Below are 24,229 nucleotides of genomic sequence, written 5' to 3' on the forward strand. Positions count from 1 at the left end.
ACATCTCGTCCCTCTGAGATTTTGGAAGGCACTTCAGATTTTTAAACCTTGGGTCAAGTGTTGTATCTATCTGTAGAAATTTAACACTGGTACCCTTTTTGTATTTTGTCACGTCTGCTGTGAAAGTGTTCTTAAAATGAACAACATGTGGTGTGTCATAATCAGAGACTCCTATAACATGAAATATATGGCAGAATGTGGATAAAACAGAGCAAGAGACATACAGTTCTCCCCCAAGGAGTTCAATCGTAAATTTAACTAATGCATTATTTTTTTAATGAGCGTCATCAGCATGGAAGCATGTCCTCTGGAATAGTGGCCGAAGCACGAAGGAGCATATGAATGTTTAGCATATCTGGTACATAAATATCTTGCAATACCAGCTACAAAAGTGCCATGCAAACATCTGTTTTCACTTTCAGGTGACATCGTAGATAAGAAGTGGGCAGCATTATCTCCCATAAATGTAGACAAATTTGTTTGACTTAGCGATTGGCTGAACAAGAAGTTGGACTGAGTGGACTTGTAGGCTCTAAAGTTTTACATTGTTTTGTTTTTGAGTGCGGTTATGTAACAAAAAAAAATTCTACTTTTGTAAGTTGCGCTTTCATGATAGAGATTGCACTACAGTACTTGGATAAGGTGAAGAAAAATACTATTTCTTTTATCATTTTTACAGTGAAAATATTTATAATAAAAAATAATATAAAGTGAGCACAGTAGACTTTGTATTCTCTGTTTTAATTGAAATTAATAGATTTGAAAATGTAGAAAAACATCGACAAATATTTAATACATTTCAATTGGTATTCTGTTTAACTGTGTGATTAAAACTGCGATTAATCGTGATTAATTTTTTAAAATCTTTTTGAGTTAATTGCGTGAATTAACTGCGATTAATCAACAACCCTAATACATTCCTATGATGAGAGGACCTCCACAACAAAGATTTCTAGATACAATCTGATTTCTCCCAAAATTTGAAGGCAGTTGCTGTGGCTGAGGGGGAACCTGTAATGGTGAAATGGTATCTGATCCCGGCTGGGTTGCAGGGTAGTATTTGTATTCGCTTCTCTTTTTTTATTTGGTCGATATGAGGTGTCAGTGATGAGTGTCTGATGTGTCGATACGGTATCCGGTGTGATGTTACATGGTTTGTTTTTCATTTATTATAGATCTCAAGAAAACTCTTGCAGTCTTACTGGATAATATCTTGGAGCGTATTGGCAAGCTAGAGTCCAAGGTGGAGAACCTTGTAATTAACGGCACCGGAGCAAACTCTACCAACAGTACCGCCACTGCTGCTCCCAGTTTAGGAACAGTTGAAAAGCTCAACGTAGCAGGTAGGTGTGAAAACTGTTTAGAATTTCAACTCTATTTTATTGTGTAAAGACACAGTAATACTGATACCCTTTAGTTGAAAGCACGACGTTTTATGAGCTCTTCAGAAATAAGATGGCAAAACTGATTAATTGCTTTTCATTTGGGGAAACCAAAAGTAAAAACCGAACCTGTGTCATAAAAAGATATGAGCGTGTGGTCTCCTTCTAGTGGAGTGGAAAATTAGCTGCTATGCAGGCTTCACGCTACATAACATGTTTGTCAGCCTCTGCTGAAAGAGGCTTATGAATAGGGAATGGACTAGTTTGAGTGCAGTGATGCAGGCAAGGACCGAAGTATAATAGCAGAACTGGAATGGGGGTCTTGAAAGCCATATTGTTGGATTTGAAACTGTTTTAATCCCTCATGCCAATTTAACACATCTTCACAGTATATAGGGACAGGTTTGGGAGAGGAAGAAGCACATTAACATTTTGTCACTATCTCAAAAAGTTTGATTACTTGGTTTTGTGTAAATCGGTCCTTGTGCATTTTGTCTGTCCTTTAACAGATTTTAATGGTGCAGCCAATACCTATCCAAATAAGCAATAAAGCAGACATTTTAATAACTTATAATTACACCACAACCTCAGCATCAACCAAGATGTAAGACTCTCCTTCCCTGTTATGTCCAGTAGTTCCTGTGATTTGACAAGGAAATCACATACTGCGCAATCCTGTTTGTTAGAATAGTCTTTAGTTTAAATGTGTCATAGTTTGAATAAACTGTGGTTTGAAAAGTTCTCTTACTAATTTTATTTGTGTTGGATTGACATTTTTGTTGACATTATTGCCTATCAGTGTATTTAAGGCATGTAGTCCAGTGGCAGCAGTATGTCTCTGGGACCTGTGTATCCACATAGGGCTTTACTCTTTCAGCAGTCCTGCACTAAATTCTGCACGCACTTGACCCACCAGCCAGAGATTGCTATCCCCCATTCCCTGTCTGCCTCTGGTGCTGGTGGGCCCAAGGAGATAGCGAGTGCTCTTGTTCGTTTGGAAGTTAGTGCTTCAGCCCCACAACCAGGTTTTCCAGTCCAGGGAGGGCATCATAGCCAGACTGTGCATAGCCGAAAGAACGTACGAACGGCCATACTGGGTCAGACCAAAGATCCATCTAGCCCAGTATCCTGTCTTCTGGCAGTGGCTAGTGCCAAGTGTTCCAGAACAGTTAATCAAGTGATCCATCCTGTCGCCCATTTCCAAAGCTGGTGAGTGAGGGGCAGGGGTTGGGCAGGAATTTCAGCAGCCTGAGGCCTTGTTTACAGCCGGGTTTTGTACCAGTATAATATTTCAGATAGGCGTGTGATTTTTGTACCCAAATAAAATGGTACAACCCTTCGTATGGATGCAGTGGTATCAGTATAACGTTGCCTTATATTGGTGTAGTTTATTCTCCTTCCCTATGAAGACACCTTTATAGTAATATAACTGTGTCCACACTAGGCGTTGTACCGCTTTAATTAAGCCAGTATAGTTAAAGGGCAGGTCTTCAGTACCCGCCGGATCGGCAGGTAGTGATGGATCTATCCGGGATCGACTTACCGTGTCTCGTCTAGAAGCGATAAATTGTTCCCCAAACATCCTCCCTGTTGATTCCGGAACTCCAGATTGCGAGAGGCAGAAGCGGAGTTGATGGGGGAGTGGCAGCTGTCGACTCGCTGCCGTCCTCACGGCCAGGTAAGTCGACCGAAGATACGCTGACTTCAGCTATGCTATTCGCGTAGCTGAAGTTGCATATCTTAGGTCGAACCCCTACCCCCAGTGTAGACCAGGGCTAAGCAATACAACCTTTATGTGTAACCAAAGCCTGAACTGGGCTGCAGGCAAAGAGGGAGGGAGTGGTTGTGGGTATGCAGAGAATGAGTGCTCAGGTACTATGGTAATGTGGGCCATATAATACCTGGATAGATAATTGGGAAAGAAGAACCTAATCATGGATGGAGAAGGAGTTGAGTGGGACCCTGCTCATATTATTTGTGTAGTTCCTTGGGAAATTTCACCAGCATATAATGATGGCTGTTTAAGCATGACCCTATAACCTTGGGTGCAGTTAAATAATTTTAACCCTCAGGACCAAGTGAAGTTTTCTGACCAGCTTTGATATGCTGTCTAATGTAAATCAGTAATGCTCAATAGTATCAGTTTCTTTCCTGTTATGAAATTGAATTCACAATTAAAAATAAGATACTATAACAAGGCACTTTTAGGAGAATGTGGCACTTCCCAGGTTGTTAAATTGTAATGGCTGTCACTTGAAACATACTGCCATTACTCAGTAACACCCTGCCTCTGTCTTACTGCTGAAGATAACCGTGTATAGCATGGCAGGAATAATAGTGCTACAGTACCATTTTTATTATTCTTTTGGGGCATTTACTTTTACATTATCAATTTCTAGATTACTTAACCTTACCTTTTACTAGGTGCATGAATCAGAGGTTAAGATGTACGCTGCTGAAATTACACTTTTCTGACTTAATTGTTGTTGCTCTGCTTTTGGAAGAAAAAACTGAAATAATGAAGACAAATCACCACTCAAGATTGTATTCCTTAAAAGACCCTTACAGTCTGACCGATTTTCACAGTCCACTTGTTTTTATATTGCCTACTTAGGATGTTTATTATTTTACTCAAGCAGGGCTCTAAGCACCTTGGTGAGAGAAGATTTATTCACATAATTCCTTTTTTCCCCCTCATAACATATTCCTAGAAGCAAGAAAATAGTTTCCTATGGAGTTCCTTTGGGTAACTGGCAAATAGGAACACTGTCTTAAGTTTCTAATGAACTTTGAACTGTTCTTTTCCTTGTTTGTGCATCCGCATTTCCAATGCAAGAAATGACTAACAAATTCTCACCAAGGCAGTATCAAATACAGCATCCTGCTTGGACAGGAGTCTCATATGGCTTTCAGTTCTAACATTAGTTAAAGGCTTGTGCAAAGGTAGTGGCGGAATTTCACAATTGCCATAAAGAGCCTTCTCTTTTAAATTTTAATTCAATACCAGCCATAGATTTTTAAAGCCAGGGAGGACCATAACGATCATCTAATCTGGCCACCTACCTAACATGGGCCATAAAGATTAACTCAGCAATTCCTACAGTGGATGGAGTTATTCTGCCCATTTTCTTCTTGGTTTTGACCCTTTCACAGTTCTAGCTATCTGTAGGCTCAATTTAAAATATTTGGATATTTATCATTCTATGCTAGCTTTCACAAGTGCTTCATACACTGTATTTGTACAGCAGTTACTAGGGTGAACTTGTTGTATGGCAAAGAAAAAGACTTCAGTCTCCTTTGGGCTTTCAGCTTTCATTGTCAGTAAATTACCTTTTTAAATTTAAAAGTCTGGGCTAAATTCTACAGTCTTCAGTAGGAACGGGGGGTGGGGGGGGAGCTTTTGTTTAAGGGCCAAATAATTTGTCCTTCTGGTACCTCCGTGGGTACTTCTGAATTCTCAGCTACCCTCAGGGCAGTACAGAACAGGTGAGTGGAATAAGGTTGTTTGAGACTAATGGCATATCCACATGTACAGCACTGCAGCTAAAGAGATGCAACCGCTCTATGTGGAGACGCTCTATGCCAGCGGGACGGAGTTCTCCCGTCAGCATAATAAAACCACCTCTGCAAATGGCAGAAGCTGTGTCAGTGGGAGAAGCTCTCCCACCAACATAGCACTGTGCACATAAGTGTCTATGTTGGTGTAATTTATGTCCCCTGAGGGGGTGGTTTTATTCACACCCCGAGTGACATAAGTTACATAATGGCAAAGGCTAAGTCTACATTACAGCCTATGTCGGCATATCTTAAGTTGCCCAGGGGTATGAATGAACCACCTCCTGAGTGACATAAATTACACCAACATAAGCACTTGTGTGCACAGCACTATGTCAGCGGGAGAACTTGTCCAGCCCACATACCTTCTGCCATTCACAGAGGTGATTTTATTAGGCTGATGGGAGAGCTCTCTCCTGCCGGCATAGAGCGTCTTCACCAGATGTGCTGCAGCGGCTCAGCTGAATTGGTACAGTTGTGCTGCTGCAGGACTGTACATGTAGACATGCCTTTAATCTCATGTTCTTGCATGTTAAGAGGCCTGTGGCCAGCCATTTCAAGCTAGAAGTTGGTTGGGTCGAATGTGAATGATTTGGTTTCTTATTTTTTTTTTTTAAACCAGAAATACTAGTCCTTCCAGAAGGCAGTTTCCTAGCTGTAGTGAAGTTAAGAAGCCATCCAAATGTAGAACAGCACCCTGATAAAATAAAGTTGTTTTTTGTTGGGAAAAAAGGTTTATCCTCTGTTAAGCAAACATCATGATTACAGTATCAACCAGAGCTTTAATCTTATCTGTAATGTTTCAGCATCATTTGTTTTAAGTGTTGCATCTGATTTTAGAGAAATGGGTAAACTTGAAAGTTGTCGATATTGTTATAAAGCAAAGCATTTTGTTTCCTAGGGATTTGTTCATTTTATTATAATGTATGTGTACTAGAACTGTCAAGCGATTTAAAAAAAAAATAAATCGCGCAATTAATCGCACTGTTAAACAATAATAGAACACTTATTTAGATATTTTTGGATGTTTTCTATATTTTCAAATATATTGATTTCAATTACAACACAGAATACAAAGTGTACAGTGCTCACTTTATATTTATTTTTTATTACAAATATTTGCACTTTAAAACACAAAAAAAAAATTCAGTTCACCTAATAAAAGTACTGTAGTGCAATCTCTTTATAATGAAGTTGAACTTAGAAATGTAGAATTATGTAAAAAAAAAAAAACTGCATTCAAAAATAAAACAATGTAAAACTTTAGAACCTATAAGTCCACTGAGTCCTACTTCAGCCAATCACTCGGACAAACAAGTTTGGTTACAATTTGCAGGATATAATGCTGCCCACGTCTCATTCACAATGTCACCTGAAACTGCGTCCATGTTGCTGACGAGTTCTGCTCAATAACGATCCAAAGCAGAGCGGACCGATGCATGTTCATTTTCATCATCTGAGTCAGATGCCACCAGCAACCAGCAGGTTGATTTTATTTTTTGGTGGTTTGAGTTCTGTAGTTTCTGCGTTGGGGTGTTGCTCTTTTAAGACATCGGAAAGCATGCTCCACACCTCATTCCTCTTAGATTTTGGACAGCACTTCCGATTCTTAAAGCTTGGGTCAAGTGCTGTATCTATCCTTAGAAGTCTCACATTGGTGCTTTCTTTGCGTTTTGCCAAATCTGCTGTGAAAGTGTTCTTAAAACAAATGTGCTGGGATATCATCCAAGACTGCTATAACGTGAAATATATGGCAGTATATGGGGCAAACAGAACAGGAGACATTACAGTTCTGCCCCAAGGAGTACAGTCACAAATTTAATGGAAGCATTATTTTTTTAACGAGCATCATCAGCATGGACGCGTGTCCTCTGGAGTGGTGGCCGAAGCATGAAGGGCATATGAATGTTTAGCATATCTGGCATGCAAATACCTTGCAGCGTCGGCTACAAAGGTGCCATGCGATCGCCTGTTCTCACCTTCAGGTGACATTGTAAACAAGACGTGGGTAGCAGTAACTCCCGTAAATGTAAACAAACGTGTTTGTCTTAGTAATTGGTTGAACAAGAAGTAGGACTTAAGGCTCTAAAGTTTTACATTGTTTTGTTTTTGAGTGCAGTTATGTAACAACAAAAAAATCTACATATGTAAGTTACACTTTCACGATAAAGGGATTGCACTACAGTACTTGTATGAGGTGAACTGAAAAGTACTATTTCTTTTGTTTCATTCTTATAGTGCAAATATTTGTAATAAAAAACAATATAAAGTGAGCACTGTACACTTTATATTCTGTGTTGTAATAGAAATCAATATATTTGAAAATGTAGAAATGCATCCAAAAATATTTAATACATTTCAATTGGTATTCTATTGTTTAACAGAGGCATTAATCATGATTGTTTTTTTAATCGCAGTTAATTTTGAGTTAATCACATGAGTTAACTGTGATTAATCGGCAGCCCTAAATATGTACCCATCAGCTCCAAAAATAAAGATATTTCCATTGCTTTCTTTGTAATATATTATCGTTAGAATCTGTTTTGGTTATTCAGCTATTTCCATGCTGGGTAATTACAAGAAAGTAAACACACAAGGTTTACCATTTTTCTGTTTTATACGCTACAGTGTCTGTGACAGCTTTGGACAAACAGTTCATGAAATCCTGTTGTTAGAGTAACTTACAAAAATTTTAACACTTTCAGTCTAGACTATTATAGGTATCTCTTGAAACCACATCACCACAATAGCTAATGTTTTATTAATATTATTTTAAGTTCTATTTAATATATTATTTTGATGCTGCTTTTGAGCTCTTGAGGTAAGTTAAATTTCAGCAGACTGAAACATTTATAATTCAAAAAATAATTATAAAATGCTGAATTCACTTTTTTTTAATGTTGAGCAATGCAGCAGTCTGGCTTCACTGGTGTGCTATGCAGATGGTACCCACTTAGGGTATGTCTACACTACGAAATTAGGTCGAATTTATAGAAGTCGGTTTTTTAGAAATCGGTTTTATATATTCGAGTGTGTGTGTCCCCACAGAAAATGCTCTAAGTGCATTAAGTGCATTAACTCAGCGGAGTGCTTCCACAGTACCGAGGCAAGCGTCGACTTCCGGAGCATTGCACTGTGGGTAGCTATCCCACAGTTCCCGCAGTCTCCGCTGCCCATTGGAATTCTGGGTTGAGATCCCAATGCCTGATGGGGCTAGAACATTGTGGTTCTGGGTACATATTGTCAGGCCCCCGTTCCCTCCCTCCCTCCGTGAAAGCAAGTGCAGACAATCATTTCGCACCTTTTTTCCTGAGTTACATGTGCAGACGCCATACCATGGCAAGCATGAAGCCCGCTCAGGTAACCATCACCATCATCTTCTTCGTCCACAAAACCTGCTTCCGTGTTGCCTCCATCTCCATTGAAGGAGTCAGACAACACGGCTGGGGTAGTGGTGGCTGAACCCCCTAAAATGGCATGCAGCTCATCATAGAAGTGGCATGTTTGGGGCTCTGACCCGGAGCGGCCGTTCGCCTCTCTGGTTTTCTAGTAGGCTTGCCTCAGCTCCTTAAGTTTCACGTGGCACTGCTTCGGGTCCCTGTTATGGCCTCTGTCCTTCATGCCCTGGGAGATTTTGACAAGGGTTTTGGCATTTCGAAAACTGGAATGGAGTTCTGATAGCACGGATTCCTCTCCCCATACAGCAATCAGATCCCGTACCTCCCGTTCAGTCCATGCTGGAGCTCTTTTGCAATTCTGGGACTCCATCATGGTCACCTCTGCTGATGAGCTCTGCATGGTCACCTTCAGCTTGCCACGCTGGCCAAACAGGAAATGAGATTCAAAAGTTCGCAGTTCTTTTCCTCTCTACCTGGCCAGTGCATCTGAGTTGAGAGTGCTGTCCAGAGTGGTCACAATGGAGCACTCTGGGATAGCTCCCGGAGGCCAATACCATCGAATTATGTCCACAGTACCCCAAATTCAACCCGGCAAGGCCAATTTAAGCACTAATCCACTTGTCAGGAGTGGAGTAAGGAAATCGATTTTAAGAGCCCTTTAAGTCGAAATAAAGGGCTTCATCGTGTGGACGGGTGCAGGTTTACATCGATTTAACGCTGCTAAATTCGATCTAAAGTGCTAGTGTAGACCAGGGCTTAGACTGTCACAGTAAATTAAGGCCTGAATCCTGGAATCTGACCCATGCAGGTAGATCCCTTCTCCTGTGCAGTGTAATTCATTGAAGTCCATGGAGCTCCATGCAGGCATAAGGTCCAGTCACAAAGGAGACTACAACATATACAATTGACATCTGTTCTTTAATCTATAATATGTAGCAGAGAGATTAACAGTGTTGGGATCTGTATTATTTTATCTCTTCAATCAAAATGTCGGTCTGTTTTACTGAATTTTATATATTGAGTTTAATATGTACAGTTGTGATACCTGAGCAAGCATAGGAGTTGTTACTATTGGATGAAACAGAAAAGGGATGGATCTTATTCATGCACGCACACATTCATTGTATTCATATCCTCATACACCCACACACTCACACAGGTGGAGAGTTACCGAAGACAGCAGAGGAAGCCGAAGCATTGTACATCTGGTGTGTCTGCCTGTGGTCATGGATCCGGGCCGGCGAGCATGTCAAGAAGCAGGGGGCTTGTGTACATGCCTTCTTCCTTTTGCTGGAACTGGGTGGCTCCTGTCACATACACTGAGTTTCTCCTTCTGTGTCCATCACCGAGAAGCATTCCCAGACCTTGTTCCTTTCATACATACCAGGTTCTTCTTTTCTTTACAGCACCCCATGATTGCTTTCTCAGGGCAGATTACATCAGACACACCTGGCTCTGGGCTCTTTTCTCCTTGCAGTTCCTCTCCGCCCAGTCCCACATATGCTCCCTTATCTCCCCCACACACTCCCTTTTTCACACTCTCCCTGATCGCATGATGAAATGTTACAAAGCTTGGGGGTTATACAAGTGGTAACTGAAAAGGTCAAAGCTTGCAAAAGATAGAAAATTTAAAAGGCTATGCTAACAATGACTAAAAGTTGCAAAGTTTGCAAAAGTTTACAGAACTTAATGATCTAGCAATGACTGAAAAGTTACAGATCTTACAATCGCATTCTACTGGATTGAGTGGAGGCTTTATGCAACATGAGTGATTAAGTATTTTCGGTTAAAAATGATAACTTCCTTCCCCTCATTTGATATATTTCATTTACCCTTTTTCATTAGCACTTGGATACTGGTTCTGATCACAAGAAGAAAAAGCCAGTATGCTTTATAAAACTTAATTTTAAAATGGGATCACATAATAGGGCAAATTCACTGGTAGCATGAGAAGGTGCAGTGGTTGTATGGCAGTGGTGTGTGTGTGTGTATGTAACTGTTTAGGGAACACTTTTTATAAAATGTAATGCTGCTATTTCCTCTTTCTCCCAATAGTTCAATGCCAAAGTGGAACATTAAAATACTGCATAAATACATGCCATTTGAACACAAAAAAGTAGAAGTTTCTATTTTAAAGTACAAACGCTGATTCTTCATTAAATACATAGACAAAAGGATTATGCGGAGTACAGAAAAGAATCATATGATATAGGTAGATCACATAATACAAGAAAGGTACTTAAATATGCTATAACTCAGTCCTTGTCTTAGAAGTGAGCATTTGACAATAGTCCTCTCACCAGTTACCTCACCACGTGAAAGGGGAAGAGGGGTATTGAGAAGCTGGTGAAACTATTCAGTAGTTTCTGGCTCCTCTGATTTCTTGGACCTCTCCATCTCTGTTGGGTTTCCGACATGGTATAATACTCAGTACTAGCTACTGTGACAACACCGGTGATTGATCTCTGTAGGATGATGGATTGCGTTTCCAGCTCTGACAGATGGAGGGACCTGGAAGAAAGCCAGCTCACATAAACTCATTCCAGATGAGCTGGAAGAGATACTTGTTGGCACTGGGAAACACTGAAGATTTGACTAGGGCTGTGTCTGCACCCTCATTTGAAGGATATAAGTTCATCAGCAGTCAGTGGGTCACAACCTTGATTCTTACTGGATTCATCTGTTTTAATTTCTGCTTAGTGGCAATGGAAATTAAGTTGAGTTGTTCAAATGAGTGCATTCTTACCTCTGAGATGCAGACCCCACTGTGATGATCCCCTGGTGTTATCTGGACCGGTGATCCACTAGGTCACTCCAGTCCTTGACTCTGGGAGCCAGTCTTACCCTGCTCTACTGTGAGAACCCCTGTTCCTGGGCTGTTCACGCACAGCCTCTGGCATGTAAGCTGCCCCTTGGATTGTGCAACTGAATGACACTAGGCAATATCTCTGGTCCCAGACACAACCCTAGGAACCTCCATCTTGCAGTGTCCAGTTATGCCTGCTGGATGCTGCAACCTTATATGAGTTCATCAATTTAACAAAGAAAGTGATATGCACCAGGCCTCTTATCCCAAGGGGAGTCTCTGACACTCTTCAAACCAAATGCACTGCTTCAGGTAGAATAAACAAACACATTTATTAACTACAGAGATAGTTTTTAAGTGCCTAGAAGTCAAAGCACAAAAAATCAGATTTGGTCAAATGAAATAAAAGCGAAACACATTCTAAGCTGATCTTAACACTTTCAGTGTCCTTACAAACTTAGATGCTTCTCACCACAGGCTGGCTGGTTGCCCTTCAGCCAGGCTCTCCCCTTTGATCAGTGCTTCAGTCGCTCGGTGGTGATGTCTGTAGATGGAGGTGGAAGAGAGAGGAAGGGCATGGCAAACGTCTCTCCCTTTTATCGTGTTCTTCTCTCTTGGCTTTGCGCGCCCCCTTGTCCCTTCAGAGTCAGGTGAGCATTACCTCATCGTAGTCCCAAACTGACCAAAAGAAGGGGGGTGACTCACTCGAGAGTCCAACAGATCCTTTGTTGCTGCCTAGGCCAGTGTCCTTTGTTCCTGCGAGGCTGGATTAGAATCACAGAGTGTTAGGGTTGGAAGAGACCTCAGGAGGTTTGTCCCATACATGCCCTGACAAGGTGTGAACTTCCTCTCTGCTCTTGGACAGTTTTTGCCTGGGCTTGTTTTAAGCCATGAGGACACATTTTCAGCCTCATAACTATATACATGAAATTACAACCTATAACATTACTGTAACAACAATTACTATAACATAGTTATAACAACAATGCTCAGTGCATCATGAGCCTTCCAAAGACACCCGACATGGCAAACTTTGGATACCACACAATCATTTTATAAAGATAAACATGGGGGTGTAAGGTGTTCCCCTGAGGCACAGAACGTCACACCCACCATGTTTGTTTTCCTGCCTTCATCATCTCTAGGTTGGACTGCTATGTGTTGTACCTGGGTGTACCTTTTGACATGTAGCCTTTGGCTAGTGCAGAATACAGCAGTACACATTTTAGCTATTGTAGACTGCAAAGACCACATTACATGTGGATGCTGGGCTCTGCATTTTTGCCCTCTTGGTAGGGGATTGTAAGCCAGGCTAACAACCTGTCCCCATAAAAAATTCTTCATTATGGAAACAAACCAGAAGTACAATGAGTCTGTCACAGATTTGCAAATACAAACATTGACAGTGGAGAGCCATGATCTGCTGGATGAAAGACAAGATAGTCAACCAGCAAATTCTCAACTCTTTGATGATCGAGAATCAAAGCAACCAGGAAGTTAATCATCTGAACTTTAACTGTGAAGATACCCTGTTTAAGACAAGAATTGGGCGTGGGAACTGTTGGATTCTGGGGTGTGTACGAGTGCTCATGTCACATTCCCCCCCCATCTTGTTGTTAGGTCAATCAAAATAAAACTAAAGAAGGTAACCCCATGAAAGGCAGAAGGTATGTATAATACTAGAAAGTTAATAGATCCAGAGTGATGATTCATTTCAAGCTGCAACTTAACAGTAGATCTGAAGAGTTAAAGATGCTGATGGATGACATAGGAGAACAATTGAGAGACAAAGTGGGTGAGGTTATTATAGGCTTTATTGGACCAACTTCTGATAATGAGACAGACAAGCTTACACAGAGCTCTTCTTCTGGTCTGAAAGCTTTTCTCTCTCACCAACAGAAGTTGTTCCAATAAAAAATATTATCTTATCCACATTCATATTCTCTCTCTTTCTCTCTCTCTCTCTCATATATCCTGGGAACATTACTGTTATAGAAGAGCAATGGCAGTTTTTCAAAGAAGTAAGTGTGGATGCAGCCAGGATTACAATGGGGGTGAGAAGATCTAAGAAGGACGAATGTTTCCAACCAAATACATGGAGGCTTGTTGAAGAGAGGAAATAATTAAAGAAGAAAATTAAACAAAAATGAGATAGCAGTGGAAAAGCTATTCTGCAATAGGAATATGCAGACAAAGAAAAGGAAGTTAAAAGATTGGCTAGAAGAGGTAAGAGAAAATGGGCAGAAAATAACGTGAGAGAAGCTGAGGTCATGTATAAGAGAGGGGATTCTAAAAAGTTTTTTCTAGTATCTAAACAGCTGATAATCACAATTCTCAAACTGTTGTGGTATTGTGAAGGCTTGAGTTGGTACAATTTTAACCACAGAGGAAGTACAGAAAGCCCATTGGATGGAACGTTTCCAGGCTGTGCTTAACCAACCAGAACCACTAACACATTGGTAGATGGGAAGAAATAGCAGACATCTATATCATTAAAGATAATCCCTTTTGAGGAAGTAACTGAGGCCATCAACGAACAGAAGAGTGGCAATGTACCCGGCTGTGATATAGATGCTGAAATGTTAAAAGCTGGGGAGGAAGTGGTTGTGCATGTGCAGGTTGTACAGAATGGTTTGGGAAAAGGAGATAACTCTTCTCCAGTCTTCAGCAGGTATCTGCAAAATCCCTACAAAAGGGGACCAGTTTATTTGTGATAATTGGAGAGGGGTGACACTCATATCTGTACCTGGAAAAGTGTTCTGAATTATCATTTTGAATAGGAAGAAAGCTGCTCTTCATGAAGTATTCAAGGAAGAACAGGCTGGATTTTGATCTAGTAGCTTGTGTTCAGACCAGATTTTCTCCTTTGGCAGACTTATTGAGAGAGGCTTAGAATACCAGCAGAAGATGGTTTTTAACTTCCTTGATTTTACAAAAATATTGGATAGTATCCACAGAGAAGATCTAGAGATGCTATGGAATTCCAGCAAAGATTGTTAATTTGATAAAAGCTGTATATGACAAATCTGCATGTGTTGCATCTGGACAGAATGGAGGCATGGAATAGTTTGATTGTTACATGATGTTAAGGTAAGGTTATGTATTCTCTCCACTTCTCTCTTCTGCACTGTCATAGACTATGATGAGAAGAGTGATGACTGCTGCCAATGACACTGGTATTGTTTGAGCAAGAGAGAAGCTGCAGAATTTAGATTTTTGGAGATGATAGTCATACTGGATGCCAGCTTGGATGAAATAAAAAGACTCTTTATGGGCATACAAGCAGAAGTGGCCGAAGTGGGACTCTGTATCAGTATGCAGAAGATGAAGATCATGGAGATAGGAGTGAATGCTGTTGATATTGGCAGATGTCTGATTGATGGAGAAGAGTATGTAATAGTTGATGACTTGTCTATATTGGAAATACAGTATCTGCAAATGTCCCGCTCACTAAGGAAGGGAAGGGAAGAATTGGCAAAGCAAGTTGATCATTTTCCTGTTTGTTTGCCAGACATCTGGAAGAGTAAGAAGATACATCTACAATGGAAAATCAGATTGTACAATGGTACACTGTTGTATGCCTTAGAAATGTGGCAGATGGTGAAAATACACAACAGGATGGTGAAGGTGAAAGCACTCCACCAGCATTGTTTATGAAGAATCTTAAGAATTCATTGGAGAGATTGTGTAACCAACATGGAAGTATTGCTCTGCACAGGTCAACAGACAGCTGTGGTGGTGAGACCATGCCCTCAGGTTACCCCCCGGCAGAAGCACAAGATACATCTTAGATTGGCTCTCACCTGGAGGAGAGAAAATGCATGAAGGACAAAGAAAAACCTATTGCAAGATGGAAAGGATGCAGTCATCGTGGATGGAGTCCCAATATCTTGCTGTGGACAGACAGCAGTGGGAAAAAAATGGTTGCCTTATGTGCCACTAGGCACAGGAGATTGTAAAGCTGAAGCTAAGCTCTGCATTTTTCTTCACTCAAGGTATTGCCGCTTATCCTCTTTAAAGCCCTACATGATCTAAGATGCAGGTATCTCAAAGACAGCCTCTTGCCCCATGTGTCATCAGAGCAGATGTGATTTGTAGCAGTGGTTCTTCCCTCTGTCCTTAAAGTTGGGAGTGACTGGACCTGAAGAAAGACCTTTGTAGGAGCAGGACCTAGGTTCTGGAATTTGCTTCTGCTGAAAATACCAGTTTTAGGTCACGTTGGAAATCAGCTATTTGGTTTGGCCCCTCCATTCCTGGATGGGAATGATGATTCTCCATAAAGTTGGTTGCTAGTTGGTAATTCACTGATTCTTGGGTGAAGTTTTGTTGTTAGTAGGTTAGGGAGCCACCACTATGATCCCTGTTTGAGGGAAACATCTTACATTTAAAAATGTGAATGTAGCAACTGTACTGAGGTAATGGACACCAAACAAATCTAAGGGTCTGCAATACTGATCAGGGCAGACAGACGAGAACGTGGTAATACTGGTTTTGTTAGATTGCTTGAGAGTGTCAGTTTGAGACGAGGGTGCCTAAAAAATCTGAATTAAGCAACTGAAGTGTGCTTCAAATGATTACAAAGCAGAACAGTTTCTGGAATCATGTGTAATCAATAATGATGAGTTGCTTTGGTAGACCGTGGTACTCTTATGGAAAGAGTAGGAGAAACACTTCTGTTAGATTTCAGAGTAGCAGCCGTGTTAGTCTGTATTCGTAAAAAGAAAAGGAGTACCTGTGGCACCTTAGAGACTAACAAATTTATTTGAGCATAAGCTTTTGTGAGCTACAGCTCACTTCATCGGATGCATTCAGTGGAAAATACAGTGGGGAGGTTTATATACACAGAGAACATGAAACAATGGGTGTTACTATACACACTGTAAGGAGAGTGATCACTTAAGATGAGCTAATACCAGCGGGGGGGAAGAGAAAAGCTTTTGTAGTGATAATCAAGGTGGGCCATTTCCAGCAGTTGACAAGAATGTCTGAGGAACAGTGGGGGGGGGGGGGGAGTGGGGATATAGTTTTTACTTTCTGTAATGACCTATCCACTCCCAGTCTCTATTCAAGCCTAAGTTAATTGTATCCAGTTTGCAAATTAATTCCAATTCAGCAGTCTCTCATTGGAGTCTGTTTTTGAAGTCTTTTTGTTGTAATATTGCGACCTTTAGGTCCGTAACTGAGTGACCAGAGAGATTAAAGTGTTCTCCGACTGGTTTTTGAGTGTTCTAATTCTTGACGTCTGATTTGTGTCCATTTATTCTTTTACGTAGAGACTGTCCAGTTTGGCCAATGTACAGGGCAGAGGGGCATTGCTGGCACATGATGGCATATATCACATTGGTGGATGTGCAGGTGAACGAGCCTCTGATGGTGTGGCTGATGTGATTAGGCCCTGTGATGGTGTCCCCTGAACAGATATGTGGACACAGTTGGCAATGGGCTTTGTTGCAAGGATAGGTTCCTGGGTTAGTGGTTCTGTTGTGTGGTGTGTGGTTGCTGGTGAGTATTTGCTTCAGGTTGGGGGGCTGTCTGTAAGCAAGGACTGGCCTGTCTCCCAAGATTTGTGAGAGTGATGGGTCGTCCTTCAGGATAGGTTGTAGATCCTTGATAATGTGTTGGAGAGGTTTTAGTTGGGGGCTGAAGGTGACGGCTTGTGGCATTCTGTTGTGTTCTTTGTTGGGCCTGTCCTGTAGTAGGTGACTTCTGGTACTCTTCTGGCTCTGTCAATCTGTTTCTTCATTTCAGAAGGTCAGTAGTGTAGTTGTGTAAGAATGCTTGATAGAGATCTTGTAGGTGTTTGTCTCTGTCTGAGGCGTTGGAGCAAATGCGGTTGTATCGTAGAGCTTGGCTGTAGACAATGGATCATGTGGTGTGGTCTGGATGGGAGCTGGAGGCATGTAGGTAGGCACAGCGGTCAGTAGGTTTCCGGTATAGGGTGGTGTTTATGTGACCATCGCTTATTAGCACCGTAGTGTCCAGGAAGTGGATCTCTTGTGTGGACTGGTCCAGGCTGAGGTTGATGGTGGGATGGAAATTGTTGAAATCATGGTGGAATTCCTTCAGGGCTTTTTTTCCATGGGTCCAGATGATGAAGATGTCATCAATGTAGCGCAAGTAGAGTAGGGGCGTTAGGGGACGAGAGCTGAGGAAGCGTTGTTCTAAATCAGCCACAAAAATGTCGGCATACTGTGGAGCCATGCGGGTACCCATAGCAGTGCCGCTGATTTGAAGGTATACATTGTCCCCAAATGTGAAATAGTTGTGGGTGAGGACAAAGTCACAAAGTTCAGCCACCAGGTTTGCCGTTTCAGGGAGTTTCTTGAGCAAATGCTGTAGTTTCTTTTGGTAACCCTCAGTGGGATTAGAGGATAATGGCTTGTAGAAAGTCGTGTTGGAGATCTGCCTAGCAGCCTCTTGTTCATATTCCGATCTATTCATGATGACGACAGCAACTCCTTTGTCAGCCTTTTTGATTATGATGCCTCAGCCTGGACCAGTCCACACAAGAGATGCTAGTTTTATGAGACACTCCCCTGTCAGGCTTATGTGATAAAGTAGGACAGTATCTCCAACTGAAGCTATAACTACTCTGCCTGTTTTGTCCACTTGCCTTGGTAGGGAATGAATTTTTAAAAATATTATTTACTGCTGCAGTGTGTTCTGTAGGCAGCTGTGGCCAGGTGTTTAAAGAGACAAGGTGAATGAGGTAATGCATTTTATTGGACCAACTTCTGTTGGTGAGAGAGACAAGTTTTCAAGCTTCCAGAGAGCTCTTCTTCAGGTCTGGTAAACTAACTCAGGGCATTTCTACACATACAATGTTGCAGAGGCGCAGCTGTACTGATGCAGCTGCGGTGCAGCTGGTGAAGACGCTCTGTGCAGATGGAAGAGAGCTCTGCAGCTGGCATAATAAAACCACCTCCGCATAGCCGAAGCTATGTCGGTGGGAGAGTCTCTCCTGCCAACTTTCAGAGTAGCAGCCGTGTTAGTCTGTATTCACAAAAGGAAAAGGAGTACTAGTGGCACCTTAGAGAAGAACCAATTTATTTGAGCATAAGCTTTCGTGAGCTACAGGTCACTTCATCGGATGCATTCAGTAGAAAATACAGTGGGGAGATTTATATACACACAGAACATGAAAAAATGGGTGTTATCAATCAGACTGTTAGGAGAGTGATCACTTAAGATGAGCTATTACCAGCAGGAGAGCCTGGGGGGGGAGGAGGAGAAAACCTTTTGTAGTGATAATCAAGGTGGGCCATTTCCAGCAGTTAACAGGATTGTCTGGGGAACGGTTGGGGGAGGGGGAGAATAAACATGGGGAAATAATTTTACTTTCTGTAATGACCCATCCACTTGTCAGGGCAGGTTGACAAGTCTGTAATGGTGCAGGCTGTTTTTACTGTTGCTATGATGAAGCAAACTAGGGTGGTAGTGGTTGAGTTAATATTCTTGTGTGGTTTATCTGCAGAGGTTAGCCTGACACATGAGGGAGAGAGAGATCGTGCTCTAGAACAGGGGTCTCAAACACGCGGCCCGTGTGAATCTTTAATTTTAACCTTAAATGTAGTCCCTTTCAAGTTGGATCTTTCTCATAAATGTGCAATGGCTGCATTTAAAAAGTTCATTCTGCTCCTACAGATATCACCCATTTCTGCCCGTATTCCTATTTTAAGGATACAGAGTATCCTTAAAATGGTAATATCTATAAATCTGGAATGAACTTCCTAAATGCACTCACTGTACACACTTGCACAGCCAATACATACTGGTTAATGTGTTAATGAACACACAATAAACTTGAAGTCCACTCCTTTTTAAAAAAGTTTAGGTCACCTACTATCCTTGACAATTTTTTGTTGTGTTTTTTTCCTTCAGTGCCTGTGTGAAAGGTCCACACAAATAAAAAGGGAACCTGGCTGTGGACAGGGAAACAATAATGAAACATACACAGAATGCTATAAAGATGTCAGATGCACAAAGGTATTGGGAGAAAAGCAGAAATATTTTTTCCTGTAAACCCAGTTGTTGGTTATAGGTGTTTCTAATAGCAAATAAAAAATGTTCACATGACACGTTTTTTTTTAAAGCTGATTATTTCCTTTTAAATCATTGTGCTTTGTGTATGAAACACACAAGCCCTTGCAGTGGGCATGTGATGGTGGGGCAAGAGCTGAGGCCACACCCCACTGGATAGTTCTGGGGCATCCTGTCAGCTAGTTGGGGTGCTCATCTTGGACAGCTTTTAACAAGTGCCACAATTGGTCTGCTGCCATCTAGAAAATTGACAGATGGAAGCAGACGTCCTCTACTCTACCGAACCTTTGTTATATAGCTTCACAATACCCCTTCAATGATGTAACATCTGTCTGATACAGAAGTATCTGTCCTTTGTCTTTGACAATTTTACATGACTAGATGTTTACATTTCTTCCTTGACCTCAGCAGGTGATTAATTTATACTCAGAAACAGGAGGATGAGTAGTAATTCTTATTGTTTTTCACCTAGCCAATAAGGGGTGTGTGTGTGTGTGTGTGTGTGTTATCCTATCCTCTTCTTTTGTATTATGGGAAAGGGCAAAGAGGGAGCACCTAAATGGCCCTTTCTATACACCATTTATTTTCCTTGTACTGTTCTAACTAAAAATTACTGTTCTTTCAAATCTTTCACATGGGAGACCCTGTCATCACTGTAGTATTTTCTGTTGCTATATGCAGACTTTTTCTATTTGTTTATTCCCCCACCCCCACCCCACCCCCTCATGCCTGGAAATTAGTTCTATAGTTTAAATTTAGAGATGACGCATCTTGGCATTTTGTTCTTGCAGGGGATGCACAAACAGTACATAGAGTTCATGAAGACAAAAAAAGACTGTTTAAGCAATAACTCCCAAATGTTTGCTGATTTTAGCATTAGAACAACCTTCAGGTTTTCTCTTCAGCCCTTGCCAGTAGGTGTCTGTGCAGTCAGTTGGAATTGGATGTAAAATATAAATAAAATTTAGGGATGTACAAACAATTCAGATAAGTTGCCAGCAGAAAAAGGAGAGGAAAGGGACTGGAAATGCGATTACCATCAGTGCTGTTGCCCTAGGTTAGCATTTCTTTCGTTCTCTAAAAACAAATTTTCACTGCTTGCCTTCTTCTTTGCTTTAATTCTGCTTGTGAATATAGTAGCCAGAAATATGAATTAGAGCACTGCAGAATAAATGCTGACCTTTTGTCATAGCAGATTAAAAATAGTGCATCATTTCTTTGCTCTTCATATACGTTCCCAGGGGTACCCTGGAATACTGCATGAATGTCCATTTAAAATGGCCTTCAGTCTTCAAAAGTAGTGAGTGGTGGTAATCTTCAGTGTTTATCTTTGTAGGATATTTATATACCTGCTGTTCTTCCTTCAGTAGCAGGAATTCAGGAACTTGAGACAGATAAGGAAAACTGATATCTACAGTATGTAGAAGTCTCCTCTCTTGCCTTTCTGCCTCTTGCCTTTTTCTTCTATCAAAAAAAGCCACCGCTGCTAAAGTCATGTCCCACCACTCTGAGGCTCTCACTCATTCACTCTTTTTTACAATTCCTCATTGGTTGCTGAAAGCAGAAGTGTTTATTTTAAAAATACATATCTTGAATGGCTAATCCATTTTCCGCCTTAATCCTGACCATCTAAAACGGTGAAGTTTTAAACTTAAACTAGTTCTAACTCCGTTAAGTGCATAATGCTGTGCAGTATTGAAATCTCATGATTTTGCGAGGCCGTGGCTCATTAATTTTGAATGTTTGAGCTTGGCAGTATAATAAGTTCTCCAACAGAAGCATATTGGATGAGCACATCTATTCAGTGAGTACCCGCACTGAAATTCTAGATGGGAATGTACCTTTAAAAGAAATACAACCTTCTTCCCCACAGAAAGATACGTTTCCAGAAAACATTCCAGTTTTGATATTCTACTCATTATAACTTCCAGTTGCAATGTACTTATATGAGTGTGTCATTATTTGAAAGGAAAAAAACCCCTTAAAATATAGAGAAACTGTGTGCTCCATTATTTCTCTAATGCTAAATAAATCAGGTTTTGACTTTCGTTAGGTTGGAATGAATGGTTGACATTTTGACTGTAGTTTTAGAAAATTTAAAAGCTAATTAGTGCCGCCAAGTTCCGCACGTCTCTTTCAGTACATAATTTGTCGACTAATTCAGTGAGAACTTCTCAGGAGATCCATTATTCTGCATAGATTTTCCATCACTAAATTACATGCTCATGGGCCTGAATGGAAAATGACTTGTGAAAAGCTGTTTACGTAAAGTTTCTTTCTTGTATCAAAATTGGGATCTCTTGGTTACAAAGAAAAAACATCCTGAGTATACGAGATGGTGGCACTCATCTTTTTGAGTCAAAAGTTAAACAGGTTGGTGCAATAATATATCCTGCTGTAGGAGGTAGTGTCTATCTGATTTTACAAAACCCATATTTTACCCACTTGTAATCCTTAAATATCTTGTGGCAGTTTTTAGAAGGAGGAAAGGTATTAACCACTGTATCCTAGATAAAATTTAACTTGGGTTATTATAGTTTACCTAAAGTCCCACAACAATTTCAATTGGATTAGGAACATTTATACATGCTTTACCTGGAACTTTCCCTTCTTGGAGTAATGAGGCCTACAGATCCAACACACTCTAATGGGTTGTTAACTTCAGAAAAAATTTGAATTACTGATTGGTACTCTATTTGTTTTTCATTTAATTCCTTGATCTGCAGAAGGATTGCTACTATTTAGTCTTAATGCTTAGTTTAAGATTCCTTGCCGATATACAGTGGACTTCCTTTACTGTGCAAATATCTTCAGTGGTGAGCTTTTCAAAGGTGGAGCCGCTCTTCCCCTGCTATTGATTGGTGGCTCTGGTCTGCCTCCTAGATGGTATATAGCAGAGACTCAGTAACGTCATGGGTCTGTGGACCTCATCTCAAATAAGAAAGACTATTTTCTTAGTCTTCTGTCTCAAACTGCTGGTTAAAATTGTTGTTCCCTGTTCAGTAGTTGCTGTGTTCCATCCCACAGGTGACTAGTCAAACCACCCCCATTTGTGTGCAGTTCTTTTAGATAAAAGGTACTAAAGAAGTACATACAACTGCATGTGTGTCTTATTTTACAACACTCATAGATGTGTTATGTGCTTCAAAAAACACCCATTAAAAGACAGGTCAATACAATGCAAATGACAGACAAAAGAGGAAGTATAGGGAGGACGGAAGGACAGATTACGGAAACATGACTCATTTTTTACATATGGGCATGCCTGGTTGCATGTGGCTTTGGGGTTTGAATGCTTCTGTTGACTTGTATTATTGTGTGAACATATTTTCTCTTGGTATTATGACAGTAAGTGAGTTTCAGTAGAGAGGGGGAATCTTCGTCGTAGCTTATGCACAACTGGTTGGATCATTAGCTTCCCTGGGCCGGATCCTGATAGGGAGTGTGACGTGAATGCTGATCCTCCACCCCCACCCCACCCTCACTGCCCAAGAGGAAGTGATATGAATGAGATGATGATGGAAGTTTGGTGGAAGGGTGTTAGGCTTCTACAAGGTTCTTATTCTGACTATAGCTACTGTTGGTTGGTTAGGAAACCACTGCTGTGTCTGAAAGGTATTTGAGTACTTCATAACACCATTGACAGGGCTGCCACGTGGCACACATCTAAGTGACACTCATGCATTTGGCAGCCACATCATGCTTCTAACAGCTCAGCTGAGATGTCACATCTGGCTGAGCTGGGGGAAGACTGCAGGCGTGTTTTCTAGCAGCTACAGTGCATAGTCCTGGGGCAACAGCTGAGCAGGCAGCCAGAACTGCTCCTCTTTTGCTGCTCTTCTTGGTTGCTCAGGGACAGGAACAAGTGTCTGGGAAAGGACAGTGAGTGGCAGAACAAGCCCCAGGCTCTCCCTCTTACCCCAAGCTGCCTGTAGCAGCCCTGCTGCTGTCCGTCTCTCTTCTGGATCATGCAGTCTCCCTCCTCCCCCCCCCCCCCCCCCCCCCCCGACGTGCAGTCAGTACGTGTCTCCAAAGTTGCCTTAATGGTACTCTTTTGATTGCCAAGTACCATCTTGTAAGAATCACATTTTTATTTTTTTCTCCATTGTTGTAACCTGAAAAACCATTTAATTCCATACCAAACTTTCTGCTGTTTATTACTGTTGTCCAAATATTATTTTGAAAGGTGCTTACTTAGTTCAAAATTAAACAGGAGTTTTAAAAATTACTTTGTGCATCAGCATTATTGTTACTGACACCAAAACTTGCAGTTTATTCATTTACTGCTGCCACAGAGACTACAATATTCTTTCTTTAGTGAGTTTGGGTGGTGGTTCAGAAGTTCAAAGGGATGGATTTAGTATGTCTGCCAAAAGTGTAAATCAATATTACAGTTATGTTCTGTTGGTTTTTCTCTTCAGATCTCATTAATGGAGCCCAGGAACAGTGTGAATTGCCTCCTATGGATGGCTTCCCTCACTGCGAGGGCAAAATAAAGGTAAGTGTGGTCTTCTGTTAATCTCTGCGTACATGTTACGTTTTTAAAATCCCATCTGTTGAAAGAGGCCATTGCTGAAACAGCTGTAGATTTATAGAGATAAGCAATTGAGATTAACGACAAGAATTCACAGAAGACAAGTACAGAAGATTACATGCCATTATGGCACGCCTTACCTGAAGCCATTGTAGTATTACTGCTGGAAGAAAATGGATGATGTCCCTTGTTAAGGCATGGGATAAAACACCAAATAGAGTCCTGTAGTACTTGGGAGGCTTGTTGTGTATTGGTATTCTGTCCCTTAATAGTTTGACTACACATCAGATGAAATTCAAAAAATATTTAGGCCCTAGTCCTACACAAATTTAGGTATGTGAATAATCATATACACATGAATAATCCCATTGAACTCTGTGCACAACCAGAACCATAGATGGTAAACCCATTGGGCCAAGGTCCTTGCCATATCTCTGAAGTGCCTACTTTGTTGTTGGCTGTTTATATATATTTTAATTAGCAAATACTGAAAATTGTCCATTTCTTACTCAAC

The 24,229-nt window shown here is 41.0% G+C and overlaps 1 protein-coding gene across 5 annotated transcripts in view; it reads left to right on the forward strand.

Moving 5' to 3' along the window:
- MGAT5 (alpha-1,6-mannosylglycoprotein 6-beta-N-acetylglucosaminyltransferase) overlaps positions 1–24,229 on the forward strand; it is a 232,371-nt gene that overhangs the window by 95,772 nt on the left and 112,370 nt on the right. For all 5 annotated transcript variants that reach the window (XM_075117780.1, XM_075117781.1, XM_048869222.2 and 2 more), the window contains 2 exons: positions 1,176–1,343; positions 23,603–23,679. In XM_075117780.1, the coding sequence (XP_074973881.1) occupies positions 1,176–1,343; positions 23,603–23,679 (245 nt within the window). The remainder of the gene's footprint in view (positions 1–1,175; positions 1,344–23,602; positions 23,680–24,229) is intronic.

The sequence above is a fragment of the Caretta caretta genome, chromosome 11, assembly GCF_965140235.1.
Source record: "Caretta caretta isolate rCarCar2 chromosome 11, rCarCar1.hap1, whole genome shotgun sequence".
Classification (NCBI taxonomy): Eukaryota; Metazoa; Chordata; order Testudines; family Cheloniidae; genus Caretta; species Caretta caretta.